The following is a 15,280-nucleotide window of genomic DNA, read 5'->3' as shown; positions in this document are numbered from 1 at the left end:
GGGCGCACAGATCGCGACAATTCTTCACTGAGCACGGCAAGGGTGGGGGAGGGGCGGGGGGGAGGGGCTCTCACAGCACCACCCCCTCCCCCCCCGGGGGCATTTTGGGGTCGTCCCCCCACCCCCACCAAAATTTGGGGTCACCCCCCCCCCTCCTCCCCTCACCCACTTTTCTGGTCCCTCCCCCATCCCCCACCCCGTTTAAAGGCGGATCCCGAATTCCCGGGTGGGGGAGGGGCGGGGTCTGTCCGGGCTGAGGGGGGGAGGGGAGGGCTTAGGAATCCCCTCCCCCCATCCTCCCAAAATGTCCCCTCGAGTCCCTTCCCCCCACTCGGCCCGGGGGGGTCCCGGTTCTGGTCCAGTTCTGGTTCCGGTCCCGGTTTTGGCATCTCCGAGCTCTGCTCCCCACGGGTCCAATCCCAGTTCCCGATGGGTTCCGGTTCTGGAAGGGTCCCGGTTCCGGAGGGTTCCCAGTCCTGGTCCCAGTCCTCGAAGACTCCCGGTCCCGATCCCAGATGGATCCCGGTTCTGGAAGGGTTCTGGTCCCAGTCCCAGTCCCGGTCCCGGTCCCAGTCGTGGTTCCAGAGGGGTCCCAGACCCGGTTCTGGTCCTGCTCCAGTTCCAGATGGGTCCCACTCCGACCCCGGTTCTGTCCCAGTCCGGTTCGGTTCTAGCCCAGTTCAGTCCGGTTCTATCCCAGGTGCAGCCGCTGGTGCCGAACGGGTCCAGCTCCCTGTCCCGGTTCGGCTCTGTCCCTGTCCTGCTTCGGTCCTGACCCAGTTCCGGTTCTGACCCGGTTCTAGCCCAGGTGCAGCCTCTGGTGCCGGATGAACCCGGCCGGAGCTGTCCCCGAATCCTTTCTGTCCCTGACCCAGTTCCGGTCCGGTTCTGACCCGGCTCTGGTTCTGTTCTGACCCGGTTCCGGTTCCGTTCTGACCCGGTTCCGGTTCCGGTTCCACCCCAGGTGCAGCCTCTGGCGCCAGATGAGGGCGGAGCTGCTCCCGAATCCTTTCTGTCCCTGACCCGGTTTTGCCCCAGTTCTGACCTGTTCCGGTTCCGTTCTGTCCTGGTTCCGGTTCCGTTCCGTCCTTGTTCCGGTTCCGGTTCCGACCCGGTTCCGTTTCCGGTTCTACCCCAGGTGCAGCCTCTGGTGCCGGATGAGCCCGGAGCTGTCCCCGAATCCCTTCCCGCAATCCCCGCACCTGTAGGGCGTGGCCGGGGCGTGGCCCCTCAGGTGTGACAGCAGCGCCCCCACCTGGGCGAACCCCGCCCCGCACCGCGGGCAACTGTGGCGAGCGTCCTGCTGGCCCGCCCCTCCCCCATCCTCCTTCACCTTCCTCCTCCTCCTCCTCCTCTGCTCGCCCTCCTGCCCCTCCCGCTCGCCCAGGTGAGCCCGCCGGTGCTTCAGGAAGGCGGAGCTGTAGCTGAAGCCACGCCCACAGTCACCGCAGGTGTACGGCCGCTGGCCCAGGTGAGCCCGCAGGTGAGAGCTCAGGTTGGAGCTGCGGGTGAAGCTCTTCCCACACTCGCCACAACCGTAGGGGCGCTCGCCAAGGGGCGGGGCTACCTGGGAATTCCAAACCGAGCCACGCCCACACTCGCCACACCCGGGGGAGCGCTCGCCAAGGGGCGTGGCCACCTCAGGACCGCAAATGGAGCCACACCCGCATTGGCCACACCCCGGGGAGTGCTCGCCAAGGGGCGTGGCCACCTCAGGACCGCAAATGGAGCCACGCCCGCACTCGCCACACCCAAGGGAGCGCTCGCCAAGGGGCGTGGCCACCTCAGGACCACCAATGGAGCCACACCCGCATTGGCCACACCCCGGGGAGCGCTCGCCAAGGGGCGTGGCCACCTCAGGACCCCAAGTGTAGCCACGCCCGCACTCGCCACACCCAGGTGAGCGCTCGCCAAGGGGCGTGGCCACCTCAGGACCCCAAACGGAGCCACGCCCGCACTCGCCACACCCCGGGGAGCGCCGTCCCGCCCTGCGGCGCTGGCCCTGGGCCAGCTGGGAGCCGCGGCCGCACTGGCCCCGCCGGGACGGGCGCTCGCCCCCCGCGTGCGGGCGCTGTCGCGCGCGGCGATGGCGGCCGCGGGCGAAGGCCCCGCCGCAGTCCCGGCACCGGAAGCGCCGCGCGGGCGATCCGGGCTCGGGGGGGGGGCGGCGGCCGAAGGGGCGGGAGCCACGCCCTCGGTGACCGCGTGGGGGAGGGGGGAGGGGAGGGGGCGGGGGAGGGGCGGGGGAGCGTGGGTCTTCCTCTTCCTCCTCTTCCTCCTCCTCTTCTTCCTCGCTGGCGGGGTCTGGGGGGAGAGGGGGAGAATTTGGGGGGGGGCAAAGTTGGGGAAAGGGGGTGTGAAAAAAAAAAAAAGGGAAATTGGCGGGAAAACTGGGAGAAAATTGGCGGGAAATCAAGGGGAAATTGGGGAAAAATTGGCGGGAAATTGGGGGGAAATTGGCAGGAAACTGGGGGAAAATGCAGGGAAATTCACAAGAAATTGAGGAAAAAATTGGCGGGAAATTGGGAGGGAAATTGGAGAAAATGGGAGAAATTAAGGGAAAATTGGCAGGAGATCGGAAGGAAATGGGGAAGTTGGAGGGAAATTGAGGGGAAATTGGCGGGAAATTGGAGGAAAATTGGCGGGAAAATGGTGGGAAATTGGCGGGAAACTAGGCGGAAAACGAACAGGGGAAAATTTGGGGGAAAAAGGAAAATTGGGGGAAAAGAAATGGAGGAGAAAGTTGGGGGGAAAAATAGCGGGAAATTCGAGAAAAACGGCAGGAAATCGAGGGGGAAAAAGAAATGGGGGGAAAATTTGGGGGGAAAAAAAGGTCAAAAAAGGGGAAAAGGACCCCAGGACATGGGAGGGTCCCTCTCACCTGGGGGCGCCACCCTGAGGATCTCCCACTCCTTGGAGTCGTTGGGGTCGGGGACCCCCAGCTCCTCCTCGGGCTCCGGGCAGGACACGACGGTGGGCTTGGGAATGGGGAAATCTGGGGGAAAAATGGGAATAAAGGAGAAAAATCAGAGATTTGGGAATGGGGAAATGTGGGGAAAAAATGGGAATAAAGGAGAAAAATCAGAGATTTGGGAATGGGGAAATGTGGGGGGAAAATGGGAATAAAGGAGAAAAATCAGAGATTTGGGAATGGGGAAATCTGGGGGAAAAAATGGGAATAAAGGAGAAAAATCAGAGATTTGGGAATGGGGAAATGTGGGGGGAAAATGGGAATAAAGGAGAAAAATCAGAGATTTGGGAATGGGGAAATGTGGGGGGAAAAAATGGGAATAAAGGAGAGAAATCAGAGATTTGGGAATGGGGAAAAATGGGGAAAATGGGAATAAAGGAGAAAAATCAGAGATTTGGGAATGGGGAAAAATGGGGGGAAAATGGGAATAAAGGAGAAAAATCAGAGATTTGGGAATGGGGAAAAATGGGGAAAATGGGAATAAAGGAGAAAAATCAGAGATTTGGGAATGGGGAAAAATGGGAAAAAATGGGAATAAAGGAGAAAAATCAGAGATTTGGGAATGGGGAAATGTGGGGGGAAAAATGGGAATAAAGGAGAAAAATCAGAGATTTGGGAATGGGGAAATGGGGGGAAAAATGGGAATAAAGGAGAAAAATCAGAGATTTGGGAATGGGGAAATCTGGGGGAAAAATGGGAATAAGGGAGAAAAATCAGAGATTTGGGAATGGGGAAATGGGGGGAAAAAATGGGAATAAAGGAGAAAAATCAGAGATTTGGGAATGGGGAAATGTGGGGGAAAAAATGGGAATAAAGGAGAAAAATCAGAGATTTGGGAATGGGGAAATGTGGGGGAAAATGGGAATAAAGGAGAAAAATCAGAGATTTGGGAATGGGGAAATGTGGGGGAAAAATGGGAATAAAGGAGAAAAATCAGAGATTTGGGAATGGGGAAATCTGGGGGAAATGGGAATAAAGGAGAAAAATCAGAGATTTGGGAATGGGGAAATGTGGGGGAAAAAATGGGAATAAAGGAGAAAAATCAGAGATTTGGGAATGGGGAAATGTGGGGGGAAAAATGGGAATAAAGGAGAAAAATCAGAGATTTGGGAATGGGGAAATGGGGGGAAAAATGGGAATAAAGGAGAAAAATCAGAGATTTGGGAATGGGGAAATGGGGGGAAAAATGGGAATAAAGGAGAAAAATCAGAGATTTGGGAATGGGGAAAAATGGGGAAAATGGGAATAAAGGAGAAAAATCAGAGATTTGGGAGTGGGGAAATGTGGGGGAAAAAATGGGAATAAAGGAGAAAAATCAGAGATTTGGGAATGGGGAAAAATGGGGAAAATGGGAATAAAGGAGAAAAATCAGAGATTTGGGAATGGGGAAATGTGGGGGAAAAAATGGGAATAAAGGAGAAAAATCAGAGATTTGGGAATGGGGAAAAATGGGGAAAATGGGAATAAAGGAGAAAAATCAGAGATTTGGGAGTGGGGAAAAATGGGGGGAAAATGGGAATAAAGGAGAGAAATCAGAGATTTGGGAATGGGGAAATGTGGGGAAAAAATGGGAATAAAGGAGAGAAATCAGAGATTTGGGAATGGGGAAATGTGGGGGAAAATGGGAATAAAGGAGAGAAATCAGAGATTTGGGAATGGGGAAATGGGGGAAAAATGGGAATAAAGGAGAAAAATCAGAGATTTGGGAATGGGGAAATGGGGGGGAAAAATGGGAATAAAGGAGAAAAATCAGAGATTTGGGAATGGGGAAATGTGGGGGAAAAAATGGGAATAAAGGAGAAAAATCAGAGATTTGGGAATGGGGAAATGTGGGGGAAAAATGGGAATAAAGGAGAAAAATCAGAGATTTGGGAATGGGGAAATCTGGGGGAAAAATGGGAATAAAGGAGAAAAATCAGAGATTTGGGAATGGTGAAATCTGGGGGAAAAATGGGAATAAAGGAGAAAAATCAGAGATTTGGGAATGGGGAAATGTGGGGGAAAAATGGGAATAAAGGAGAAAAATCAGAGATTTGGGAATGGGGAAATCTGGGGGAAATGGGAATAAAGGAGAAAAATCAGAGATTTGGGAATGGGGAAAAATGGGGGGAAAAAATGGGAATAAAGGAGAAAAATCAGAGATTTGGGAATGGGGAAAAATGGGGGAAAAATGGGAATAAAGGAGAGAAATCAGAGATTTGGGAATGGGGAAATGGGGGGAAAAAAAGGGAATAAAGGAGAGAAATCAGAGATTTGGGAATGGGGAAATGTGGGGGAAAAAATGGGAATAAAGGAGAAAAATCAGAAATTTGGGAATGGGGAAATGTGGGGGGAAAAATGGGAATAAAGGAGAAAAATCAGAGATTTGGGAATGGGGAAATGTGGGGGAAAATGGGAATAAAGGAGAAAAATCAGAGATTTGGGAATGGGGAAATCTGGGGGGAAAAATGGGAATAAAGGAGAGAAATCAGAGATTTGGGAATGGGGAAATGGGGGGGAAAAATGGGAATAAAGGAGAGAAATCAGAGATTTGGGAATGGGGAAATGGGGGGGAAAAATGGGAATAAAGGAGAAAAATCAGAGATTTGGGAATGGGGAAATGGGGGGAAAAATGGGAATAAAGGAGAGAAATCAGAGATTTGGGAATGGGGAAATCTGGGGGAAAAATGGGAATAAAGGAGAAAAATCAGAGATTTGGGAATGGGGAAATGTGGGGAAAAATGGGAATAAAGGAGAAAAATCAGAGATTTGGGAATGGGGAAATGTGGGGGGAAAATGGGAATAAAGGAGAAAAATCAGAGATTTGGGAATGGGGAAATGGGGGGAAAAATGGGAATAAAGGAGAAAAATCAGAGATTTGGGAATGGGGAAATGTGGGGGAAAAAATGGGAATAAAGGAGAAAAATCAGAGATTTGGGAATGGGGAAATGGGGGGGGAAAATGGGAATAAAGGAGAAAAATCAGAGATTTGGGAATGGGGAATAAAGGAGAAAAATCAGAGATTTGGGAATGGGGAAAAATGGGGGGAAAATGGGAATAAAGGAGAGAAATCAGAGATTTGGGAATGGGGAAAAATGGGGGAAAATATAAAAAAATGGGGAAAATCAGAAATTTGGGAATGGGGGAATCTGTCCTAAAAAATCCCAAATTTTGGCGTGGATGATTTTATGGAGGATAATTCCAGGGATGGATTCTTTTAATGAAGATAATTCAGAAATTAATTATTTTAACAAAGATAATTTTGAGGATTAATTATTTAAATGAAACTGATTTTAGGGTTGAATTACTTTAATAAAGATAATTTTAGGGATAAATTATTTTAATGAAGACGATTTCGGGGATGAATTATCTGAATTAATTTTAGGGATAAATTAATAAATATATATTTTAGGGATAAATTATTTTAATGAAGATATATTTTAGAGATGAATTATTTTAATGAAGATATATTTTAGAGATGAATTATTTTAATGAAGATATATTTTAGGGATGGATTATTTTAATGAAGATAATATTAGGGATAAATTATTTTAATGAAAATTATTTTAGGGATGGATTATTTTAATGAAGATTATTTTAGGGGACGGATTATTCTCGTGCAGATGATTTCAGGGATGGGTTATTTTAACAAATATATATTTTATCAATGAATTATTTTAATAAATATATATTTTATCGATGATTTATTTTAATGAATATATATTTTATTGATTAATTAATTTAATAAATATATATTTTACAGATGAATTATTTCCATGCAGATGATTCTGGGAATGAATTATTTTAATGAATATATATTTTATTGAATTATTTTAATGAATATATATTTTATTGGTGAATTATTTTAATAAATATGTATTTTATCGAGGAATTATTTTAATTAATATATATTTTCTCGATGGATTATTTTAACGAATATCTATTTTATCGATAGATTATTTTAATGAAGATGATTTCGGGGATGGATTATTTCAATAAAGATATATTTCGGGGATGGATTATTTTAATGAATATATATTTTATCCATGGATTATTTTAATGAAGATGATTTCGGGGATGGATTATTTTAACGAATATCTATTTTATCGATTAATTATTTTAATGAAGATGATTTCGGGGATGGATTATTTTAACGAATATCTATTTTATCGATGAATTATTTTAATGAAGATGATTTCGGGGATGGATTATTTCAATAAAGATATATTTCAGGGATGGATTATTTTAATGAATATATATTTTATCCATGAATTATTTTAATGAAGATGATTTGGGGGATGGATTATTTTAACCAATATCTATTTTCTCGATGGATTATTTTAATGAAGATGATTTCGGGGATGGATTATTTTAACGAATATTTTCTCGATGGATTATTTTAATGAAGATGATTTCGGGGATGGATTATTTTAACGAATATTTTCTCGATGGATTATTTTAATGAAGATGATTTCGGGGATGGATTATTTTAACGAATATATATTTTATCCATGGATTATTTTAACGAATATCTATTTTATCCATGAATTATTTTAATGAAGATGATTTGGGGGATGGATTATTTTAACCAATATCTATTTTCTCGATGGATTATTTTAATGAAGATGATTTCGGGGATGGGTTATTTTAACGAATATTTTCTCGATGGATTATTTTAATGAAGATGGTTTCGGGGATGGGTTATTTCAATAAAGCTCGCTCCAGGGATTCATTATCTGAATGAAGCTCCCCCCGCCCCCCCCCCCCGGCTCACCCAGCATCAGGGACTCGTAGCTCTCCTGCATGGTGGGGGAGGGGCACCGGGACCCCTGCCGAGGGCTCCCCTCCCCCACCCCCGCTCCCGCCGATCTTCGGGGGTCCCGGGGATCCCCCCCGGCCGCTCCGGGAGGCTCCGCCCGGGCACCGGATGGAGGCGAGGCCGCTGACCCAGGAAGTTCCAGCCCCTTCCTCCTCCTCCTCTTCCTCTGCTGCTGCTTTTCCTTCCTCTCGCTCTGCGTCTTCTTCCTCATCGCGCTCTCTGCTTTCTCTGCTTCATCCTCAGCCTCCTCTTCAGCATCGTCCTGCTCCCCTCATCCTCCTCACCCTCATCATCAGCATCGTCCTGCTCTCCTCATCATCCTCTTCAGCATCGTCCTGCTCTCCTCATCCTCCTCACCCTCATCATCAGCATCGTCCTGCTCTCCTCATCCTCCTCATCCTCCTCTTCAGCATCGTTCTGCTCCCCTCATCCTCCTCATCCTCATCCTCTTCAGCATCGTCCTGCTCTCCTCATCCTCCTCATCCTCATCCTCTTCAGCATCGTCCTGCTCTCCTCATCCTCCTCTTCAGCATCATCCTGCTCTCCTCACCCTCATCATCAGCATCGTCCTGCTCTCCTCATCCTCCTCATCCTCCTCTTCAGCATCGTCCTGCTCTCCTCATCCTCACCCTCCTCTTCAGCATCATCCTGCCCTCCTCACCCTCCTCTTCATTCTCATCCCGCTCTCTTCTTCCTCCTCTTCCTCATCCCCATCCTTCTCCTCCCGTTCTCCATCTTCATCCTCATCCCCCTCTCCTGCTCCTCTTCCTCCCCTTTTCATCTCCATCCTGTTCTTCTCCCCCTCTTCCTCACCCTGCTCTTCTCCTCCGGTTCTCCATCCTCCTCTTCCTCCTCCCACTCTCCATCTTCATCCTCATCCTGCTCTTCATCCCCATCCTCCTCTTCTCCTCCCATTCCTCCTCTTTGCCACCTTCATCCCCATCCCTCTCCTTCCTCCTCCTTCTTCATCCTCATCCTGCTCTTTTCCTCCCCTTCTTCATCCTTCTCCTTCCTCCTCCTCCTCCTCTTCCTTCATCCCTCCCAGCCGGGATGCAACGTGCGAGGGGCAGCAGGGGACGAGGGGGGAGGACACTGGGGACACCCCACAAGCGTTTAACTCCAAAGAAATAAAAGAAAAACGGAGACAAAACCTGCAAGAACTCCGTGCCGCCATCGGGGCCAGGCCGGGCCTGGGGGCAAACATGGCGCCGTGGGCATGAGGAGGGAATCGCCCTCGGCGCCGCGCTGGCCAATCAGAGCGCGAGAATGAAGAGTGACAGGGGGACCGGCCAATCAGAACGAGTGATGGGGTTTGGGCGGGAAAAACCAGCCAATGGAAGTGAGGGGCGGGCTCTGCCCTGGGGATATAAAGCGGTTGTGAGGGGCACGAAGCACCCAAAATGGCCGAACAGGGAGGGACGGGCCTGGAATGTTCTAAAATGTCCCAAAATGTTCTGGGCTGGGCAGGAACCGCTGAGGGTGAGTCCAACATGGAGCAGGGAACCCCCTGCAGCGCTGGCAGGACATGGGGGGTGCCTGAGAGAGTGCCTGGGAAGCCCCTGCAGAACCTCCCGGCCTGCTCCTGAGGGGATTCTGTGAGGGGATTCCCAGAATTCCAGAGATTCCTCGGGAAACTCCTGCCCCTGGAGCAGGCTCTGGGCATTCCCACCTGGATCGGAGCCGATTTAATGAGGTTTGGGTACTTGGGGATGTCACCGACCACTCAAATCCCACTGTTGATGCCTTAGGAGGTGTTCGGCCTTCACCAGATCCCGCCCCTCAATAAAAACAAAATTTAAGCCCAAAAGGGATTTTCTGAACTCCTGAATTCTTGGAGTAAAATTCAGATGGGACGCAGCAGCGAGACAAAACGTGGAACTGTGAGGAGAATCCTCCATTTTTTACCTTTTATTCTGGAAAAATCCCTGCCCCGTTCGAGCCGCTTTGACCCCCGCAAGCGCCAAATCCGCCGCCCTCCCCTCAAGAAAAAAAAAAGAAAAACAAACAAAAACAAATTTAGGCTCAAAAGGGATTTTTAAAAGGCTCAAATTTAAAGATGAAACTCCCAACAGAAGTGGCAGTGATGGAATTCGGGGGGGAGAGAGAATTCCCCCCCCCATTTTCTCACCTTTTATTCTTCAAAAAACCCCAACTCCGAATTGACCCCAAACCTCCACCCCCCCCCAAAAAAATATGGGGAAATCGTCCCCTCCCAAGAAAAAAAAAAAAAAAAGAAATCCAAATTTCAGCTCCAGGAAGGGTCATAACCCGTCCAGTCCGAAGGAGGGGCCAGGAAGACGCGGCGTCCCCGGCACACGAAGCTGACGATGCCGCGGTAACCGGCTCGGGGAACGCCGGATTTGAGGTCGTCCATCAACCCCAAAGCTTTGGCCAAAGCTTTGTAGGAATCCCTGCCCCGATATTGGAGCCTGACCGCCCCCAAATCCTTCCCCGCCTCCTTTTGGAGCTCCTCGAGTTTGATTTCGGGGGCGGAATAAACTTGCTGGAGGAAGAAACGTTCGTACTCGTCTTTTTTGAGGTAAGAAAGGTCCAGCTGGGTGAAAGGCACGAAGCGGTCGTTGAGTTTGATGAATTTCAGGTATTGGTCAAAAAACTGCCCGTGGCTCACGCCTTTACGGCCGAAGGTCATCGTCCTGGACACCTCTGGCCGGACGCAAGAACGGCCGCGCCGTTGTTCAGGTTGCCTCATCCAATCGTCCCAAAAAGCCGGCGGCCATTTCGGCTCGAGCTCGTCCCACAGTTCCGCCAACAGCAACCAACCCAAACCGGGGAAAAAATCGGTGCGGTACAAAAGTTCGGCGCGGCCCGAATCCACCAACCCTTCCTTGCCGTTGTCGTTCCACGCCGAGGCGCACCAAAGGCTCGGATCCTTCTGCAGCAGCGGCAGAACCGCTTGGAAATACTCGAAGAAATCCGGCGCCACCTCCAAGTCGTCCTCCACCACGATGGCGGCGCGGGTAGCGGAAAGTACGGAACACCTGGCCTAACGCCCAGCGGTAGTGGCGGGAGATTTTGTAGTAACCTTGGAATTTCCGGTGTTCCGGCGGCACCGGGATGTCGCTCAGGTCCGGCTGGCGAATGTGAGCCACGGTTTGGCCGTAGGACGCGATGACCGCGGCGGTTTCGGCGTGGCCGCAGTCCTGAGAGACGATGACCGGGAATTTCCGGGCGTTGGGTCGGTAACGTAAGATTTTATCCAAGCACCGCCTCACCGAGCTGCGGTCGCACGCCAAAACCAACACCGGGATCACCGGGAGCTCTTCGGGTTGGTTTTGGGGCGGTTTCGGGGTTTTTTGGCGGCGCATTTGGTTGAGGAGTTGGATTTGGAGGAGGAGGTCGCGTTGGAGGCGGAGCTGGGATTCGGCGTCCTGCGCCAGCTGGAGGAGTTGGGCCGGGAGGAGTTTTTGGGAATTTTGGGGGTTTTGGGGGTTCGGGGTGAGCGAGGGGCGGGTCCAGAGGAAGAGGAGGAGGAGCCCGTTCCAAGCGAGGAAGAGCGCGGCTCCTCCGAGAGCCAGGGTGGTTTTCTTCAGCATCCTTCACATGGGGCTGGGGGGAGGACGTGGAAATGAAATAAAAAAAAAAAAAAAACGGGGTTTGGGGTTAGAAACGTGGGATTTGGGGAAAAATAAAAGGGGCGGGGTTGGAGCGGGGCGGGGGAGGGGGCGTGTGGGGACGTTGAAGGTTTTGAGTTTTAGGGTGAAATTTCGGGTGTGGAAAAGTAAAAGTTTGTGAATTAAGGGCAGGAAAAAAGTGAAGTTTTTCAAGTTTCAGACGCGGGGAAGGAGCGGTTTCTAAATTTCGGGCGTAAAAGAGCAAAGATTTCCAAATTTCGGGGATGGAAAAGGCGAAATTTAGAAATTCTGGGGATTAAAAAGAATCAGATTTTCCAGATTTCAGGGGCAAAAAAAAAAAAAGGTCAAAGTTAAGAAATTTCAGACGTAAAGAAGTCAAAATTTACAAATTTCAGGCACGAGAAAGTCAAAATTTCTAAATTTCAGACATAAAGAAGTAAAAGTTTTCAAATTTCAGGCACAAGAAAGTCAAAAAAATCCAAATTTCAGGTATGAAACAAATAAAAATTCCCGAGTTTCAGGTGTGCAGAAATCAAAATTTCTAAACTAGGGGTGCAAGAAAATCACAATTCCCAAATTATGGACGCCAAAAAAAACCAAAAAGCTCCAATTCAAAAATTTCAGAGCCCAAAACTCCCTTTTTTGCCCCCAAAATCCGCCCCGGAAAATGGAAACCCCAAAGCAGCAAAAAAAAGAGGAAATGAAACTTTGTGAGTTAGGGATTAAATTAACCCCCCAAAAAAAAAAAAAAAAAACCCAAACTAAAATTCACCCCCCCCCCAAAAAAAAAAAACAAAAAGAATTTAAAAACTGGAAAAGAAGTTGGGGGAAAAAAATAAAAAGAAAATTTAAAAAACCCTGAAAGAAAATTCCCTAAAATCGCCTTAAAAATGTCCCAAAGTTGAGTTCAAAAAAGTGAAGGAATGGGAAAAATCCCAAATCTCACTGGGGGCAAAAGGATCCTTACAAATTCCTTAAAATGTCACGAAAAATAAATTTTAAATCTAATTTTAAATCCAAATTCCCTTTTTTAAAAAAAAAAACAGGAAAATAAAAAGCAAATCCCGAATCTCGAGGGCAGAGTCCGATCCTGTTAAATTTTAAATTTTAACTCAGGTTAAAGATTAAAAAGTTAAATTTTAACTCAGGGTTTTTCACTCCAAAGAAGGGGGAAAAAAATGGGATGAAAGTCATGGGAATGTTGGGATTGATGTTGAAATATTGGAGGAATTTTGGGGTTTGAGGAGGGGGAAAAGGGGGGAAAAAAGAGGAAAAAAAAGAGGGAAAAAGGAGAAAAAAATGGGGGGGGGAAGGAGAAAAAAGAAGAGAAGGAAAAGAGGAAACAAAAGCGGAAAAAAAGGAGAAAAAAGAGGAAAAGAAAGAGGAAAAATGAGGGGGAAAAAGGAAAAAATGGGGGGAAAAGGAGAAAAAAGGGGGAAATAAAGGAGAAGAAAGGGGGGAATTGAAAAAATGAGAACTATGAGAATAAAGGAAAAAGGGGGGTGGGAAGGAGAAAAAAAAAGGGAAAAAAGGGAAAAAAGGGGAGGGGAAATGAGTGGAATTAAGGGAAAATAAATTAAGAAAAAAAAAAAACAAGGAATACTAAAAAATAAAAAATAAAAAGGAAACAAAAAAATTCAGGATCGCTCCAAATAAAATACCAGAAAAAACGAAAAAAAAAAAAAAAAAAAAAAAAGGAGAGGTGGGAAAAAAGGAGGGGAAGAAAGGGTTAAAAAAAATTGGAAAAGTGGATAAAAAATGGGAGAAAAAAAGGAAAAAAAAATCTGCCCGGGGATTGCTGGAGCCTGGGAGCTCAAGGGTTAAACTCTGCCCGGGGCCACGTCAGCGGAAAAAGGGAATTGAGGAGCAAAAAGAAATAAAAAAAAAAAAAAAAAAACCCTGAAAAGCGAGATTTTATCCCCAAAAATGGAATTCTGAGGGGTGGGGGGGGGGGGAAAGGGAATCCAGTGGGAAAAGGAAGGAAAAAGGGAATTAAAAAAAAAAAATATAAAAAAAACCCCCAAAATTCGCAGAAAAACGGGGGAAAAACAGCTGGAAAAGGGGGGGGGGGGGGGAAAGGAAAAAAAGTGAATTTTGAGGGAAAAATCGGGAGGGGGAGGGAATTACCTGAAGGGGTTGGCTCCAAAATCCTGGGATTTGGCCCCAAAAAAATCGGGATTTTTCTGACGGGTTTGGGAGTTTTACCTCCAAAAAAAAAAAAAAAAAAAAAAAAAAAAAAAAAAAAAAAAAAAAAATCCCAAAGTTTCGATCCGAAATCTTGGGAGTTGTCCCAAAAAAAAAAAAAAAAAAAAAAAATCCCGAATTTTTTTAAACCTCAAATCTCCGGAGGGGGGGGGGGGGGGGGGGGGAGGTTTTTGTCAGAAATTTCGGTTGAAATTCGGGAGGTTTTTTTTTTTTTTTTTTTTTTTTTGTTTTGGTTTTTTTTTTTTTTTTTTTTTGGGTCCAAAACCGTGGAATTTTTGGCCCCAAATTCGGGAGTTTTGTTGTGGTTGCAGCTGGAGGTGCTGAGTGAGCAAAAATGGGAATTTTTCCCTGCCCCTCTGGGCAGCGGCCAATTGATCAAATCCCATTAAATCCCCCCCCCCCAAAAAAAATTCCACAATTTAGGGCCAAAATTTAAATTTCCCTCCCAAAAACAAAATAATAATAATAATAAAAAAAAAAAATCTGGGTTTAAAAACCCCCAAAATTCCTGATTTTTTTTTTTTTTGTCGCATTTTTCACCTCTTTGCCTTCCTCCCAAACTCCCCAAAAATTCAGATTTTTAACCTAAAAAATCCCATTGGATAAAACAGGAAAACTTTAATTCAAGATTTAAAAGAAAATAAAAATCCCAAATTTGGGGCGAGATCAAACAGCCCTCTCCCCCTCCTCCCCCCCCAAAAAAAAAATCGTGCCCAAAATTGACTTTTTTTGGTGAATTTTTGGGGTAAAATTGGGGAATTTACCTGGTGCTGGCTCCGGGGGGAGGGGGGTCGCTGGGGTTCCCCCCTCCCCTCCGTTTTTTTGGGGAATTTTGGGGAAATTTGGGAATTTTCAGCTCCTCGAGGGGGTCTCCAGCCTTTGAGGGGAGGGGGGGGGAGGGGAGGGTCCAGCGAGATCCTAAAACAAAAAATAAATAAATAAACAAATAAATAAAATTTTAGGAAAAGATTAAAATTTTAATTTTCTCTTTTCTTTTCTTTTTTTTTTTTTTTTTCCCCAACCCTCGGGAGAGGAATTTTGGGGAGATCTGAAGGGATCAGAGAAGCCCTGAAAAGAAAAAAAACCAAAACAAAACAAAACAAAACAAAAAAAAATAAACAAAAAAAAAAAAATCCACAAAAGACACCAAAGACTCCCCCAAAAATCCCCAAAATTCCTCCCAAAAAAAAACCCAACACAAAACACGTTAAAACCCTCAACCGCCCCCCAAAAAAAACCTAAAAAGCAAAAAAAAAAAACACCGCAAAATCCCTTAAAACAAATAAAAAAATACCCCTTCAAAACTTCCCTCAGAAAAACTCGAACAGCCCCCACGAGAAAATAAAAAAAAACCCCAAAACCCCTCAAAAAAACCCCAAAAAATCCAAATAAAAACCCTCAACCACCCCCTAAAAAAAAAAAACTAAAAAGCCCCCAAAAAAACCCAGCATAACCCCAAGCTCCCCCCCAAAATAACCTTAAAAAAAAACAAAAAAAAAACCCTCAAAACTTTTCCCAAAATCCCTCACAAAAACCCAAACCCCCTCAAAAAATCCTCACAAACCCCCCCTTAAAAAAATCCCAAAAAATCCACCAAAAAACCCCAAACAAAAAAACTCAACCAACCCCAAATAAAAACCTTAATACCCCGCCAACAAAAAAAATACCCCAAAACCCTCAAAGAAAACCCAAAATTTCCCCCTCGTCCCCCAA

General features: G+C 46.8%; 2 protein-coding genes across 2 annotated transcripts; both read right to left on the bottom strand.

The window, feature by feature from the left end:
• Positions 1–201: 201 nt before the first annotated feature.
• LOC134055805 (histone-lysine N-methyltransferase PRDM9-like) lies at positions 202–8,061 on the bottom strand. The gene is made up of 4 exons (XM_062512265.1): positions 7,725–8,061; positions 2,882–2,995; positions 1,134–2,304; positions 202–253 (listed from the first exon to the last, which is right to left on the bottom strand). The coding sequence occupies exons 1-4, from the start codon at positions 7,978–7,980 to the stop codon at positions 202–204; spliced, it is 1,593 nt and encodes a 530-aa protein (XP_062368249.1). The 5' UTR covers positions 7,981–8,061.
• A 1,598-nt stretch (positions 8,062–9,659) lies between these two features.
• On the bottom strand, positions 9,660–15,269 carry MGAT1 (alpha-1,3-mannosyl-glycoprotein 2-beta-N-acetylglucosaminyltransferase). The gene is given in 4 exon segments (XM_062512291.1): positions 9,660–10,743; positions 10,745–11,336; positions 13,490–13,567; positions 14,332–15,269. Coding segments are annotated over 2 exon segments (1,308 nt in total). The 5' UTR covers positions 11,324–11,336; positions 13,490–13,567; positions 14,332–15,269; the 3' UTR covers positions 9,660–10,014.
• Between the last annotated feature and the right edge of the window lie 11 nt (positions 15,270–15,280).

The sequence above is a fragment of the Cinclus cinclus genome, chromosome 35 (genome assembly GCF_963662255.1).
Source record: "Cinclus cinclus chromosome 35, bCinCin1.1, whole genome shotgun sequence".
NCBI lineage: Eukaryota > Metazoa > Chordata > Aves > Passeriformes > Cinclidae > Cinclus > Cinclus cinclus.
This window is presented reverse-complemented; position numbering and strand designations above follow the sequence as displayed.

Excerpts from the sequence above, each read along its gene's own strand:
- LOC134055805 (XM_062512265.1), bottom strand. The coding sequence starts at position 7,980 with ATGAGGAAGAAGACGCAGAGCGAGAGGAAGGAAAAGCAGCAGCAGAGG. Across the intron at positions 2,996-7,724 it reads CTACGAGTCCCTGATGCTGG|ATTTCCCCATTCCCAAGCCC; the intron begins GTGAGCCGGGGG and ends TTTTTCCCCCAG. Across the intron at positions 2,305-2,881 it reads CCTCAGGGTGGCGCCCCCAG|ACCCCGCCAGCGAGGAAGAA; the intron begins GTGAGAGGGACC and ends CTCTCCCCCCAG.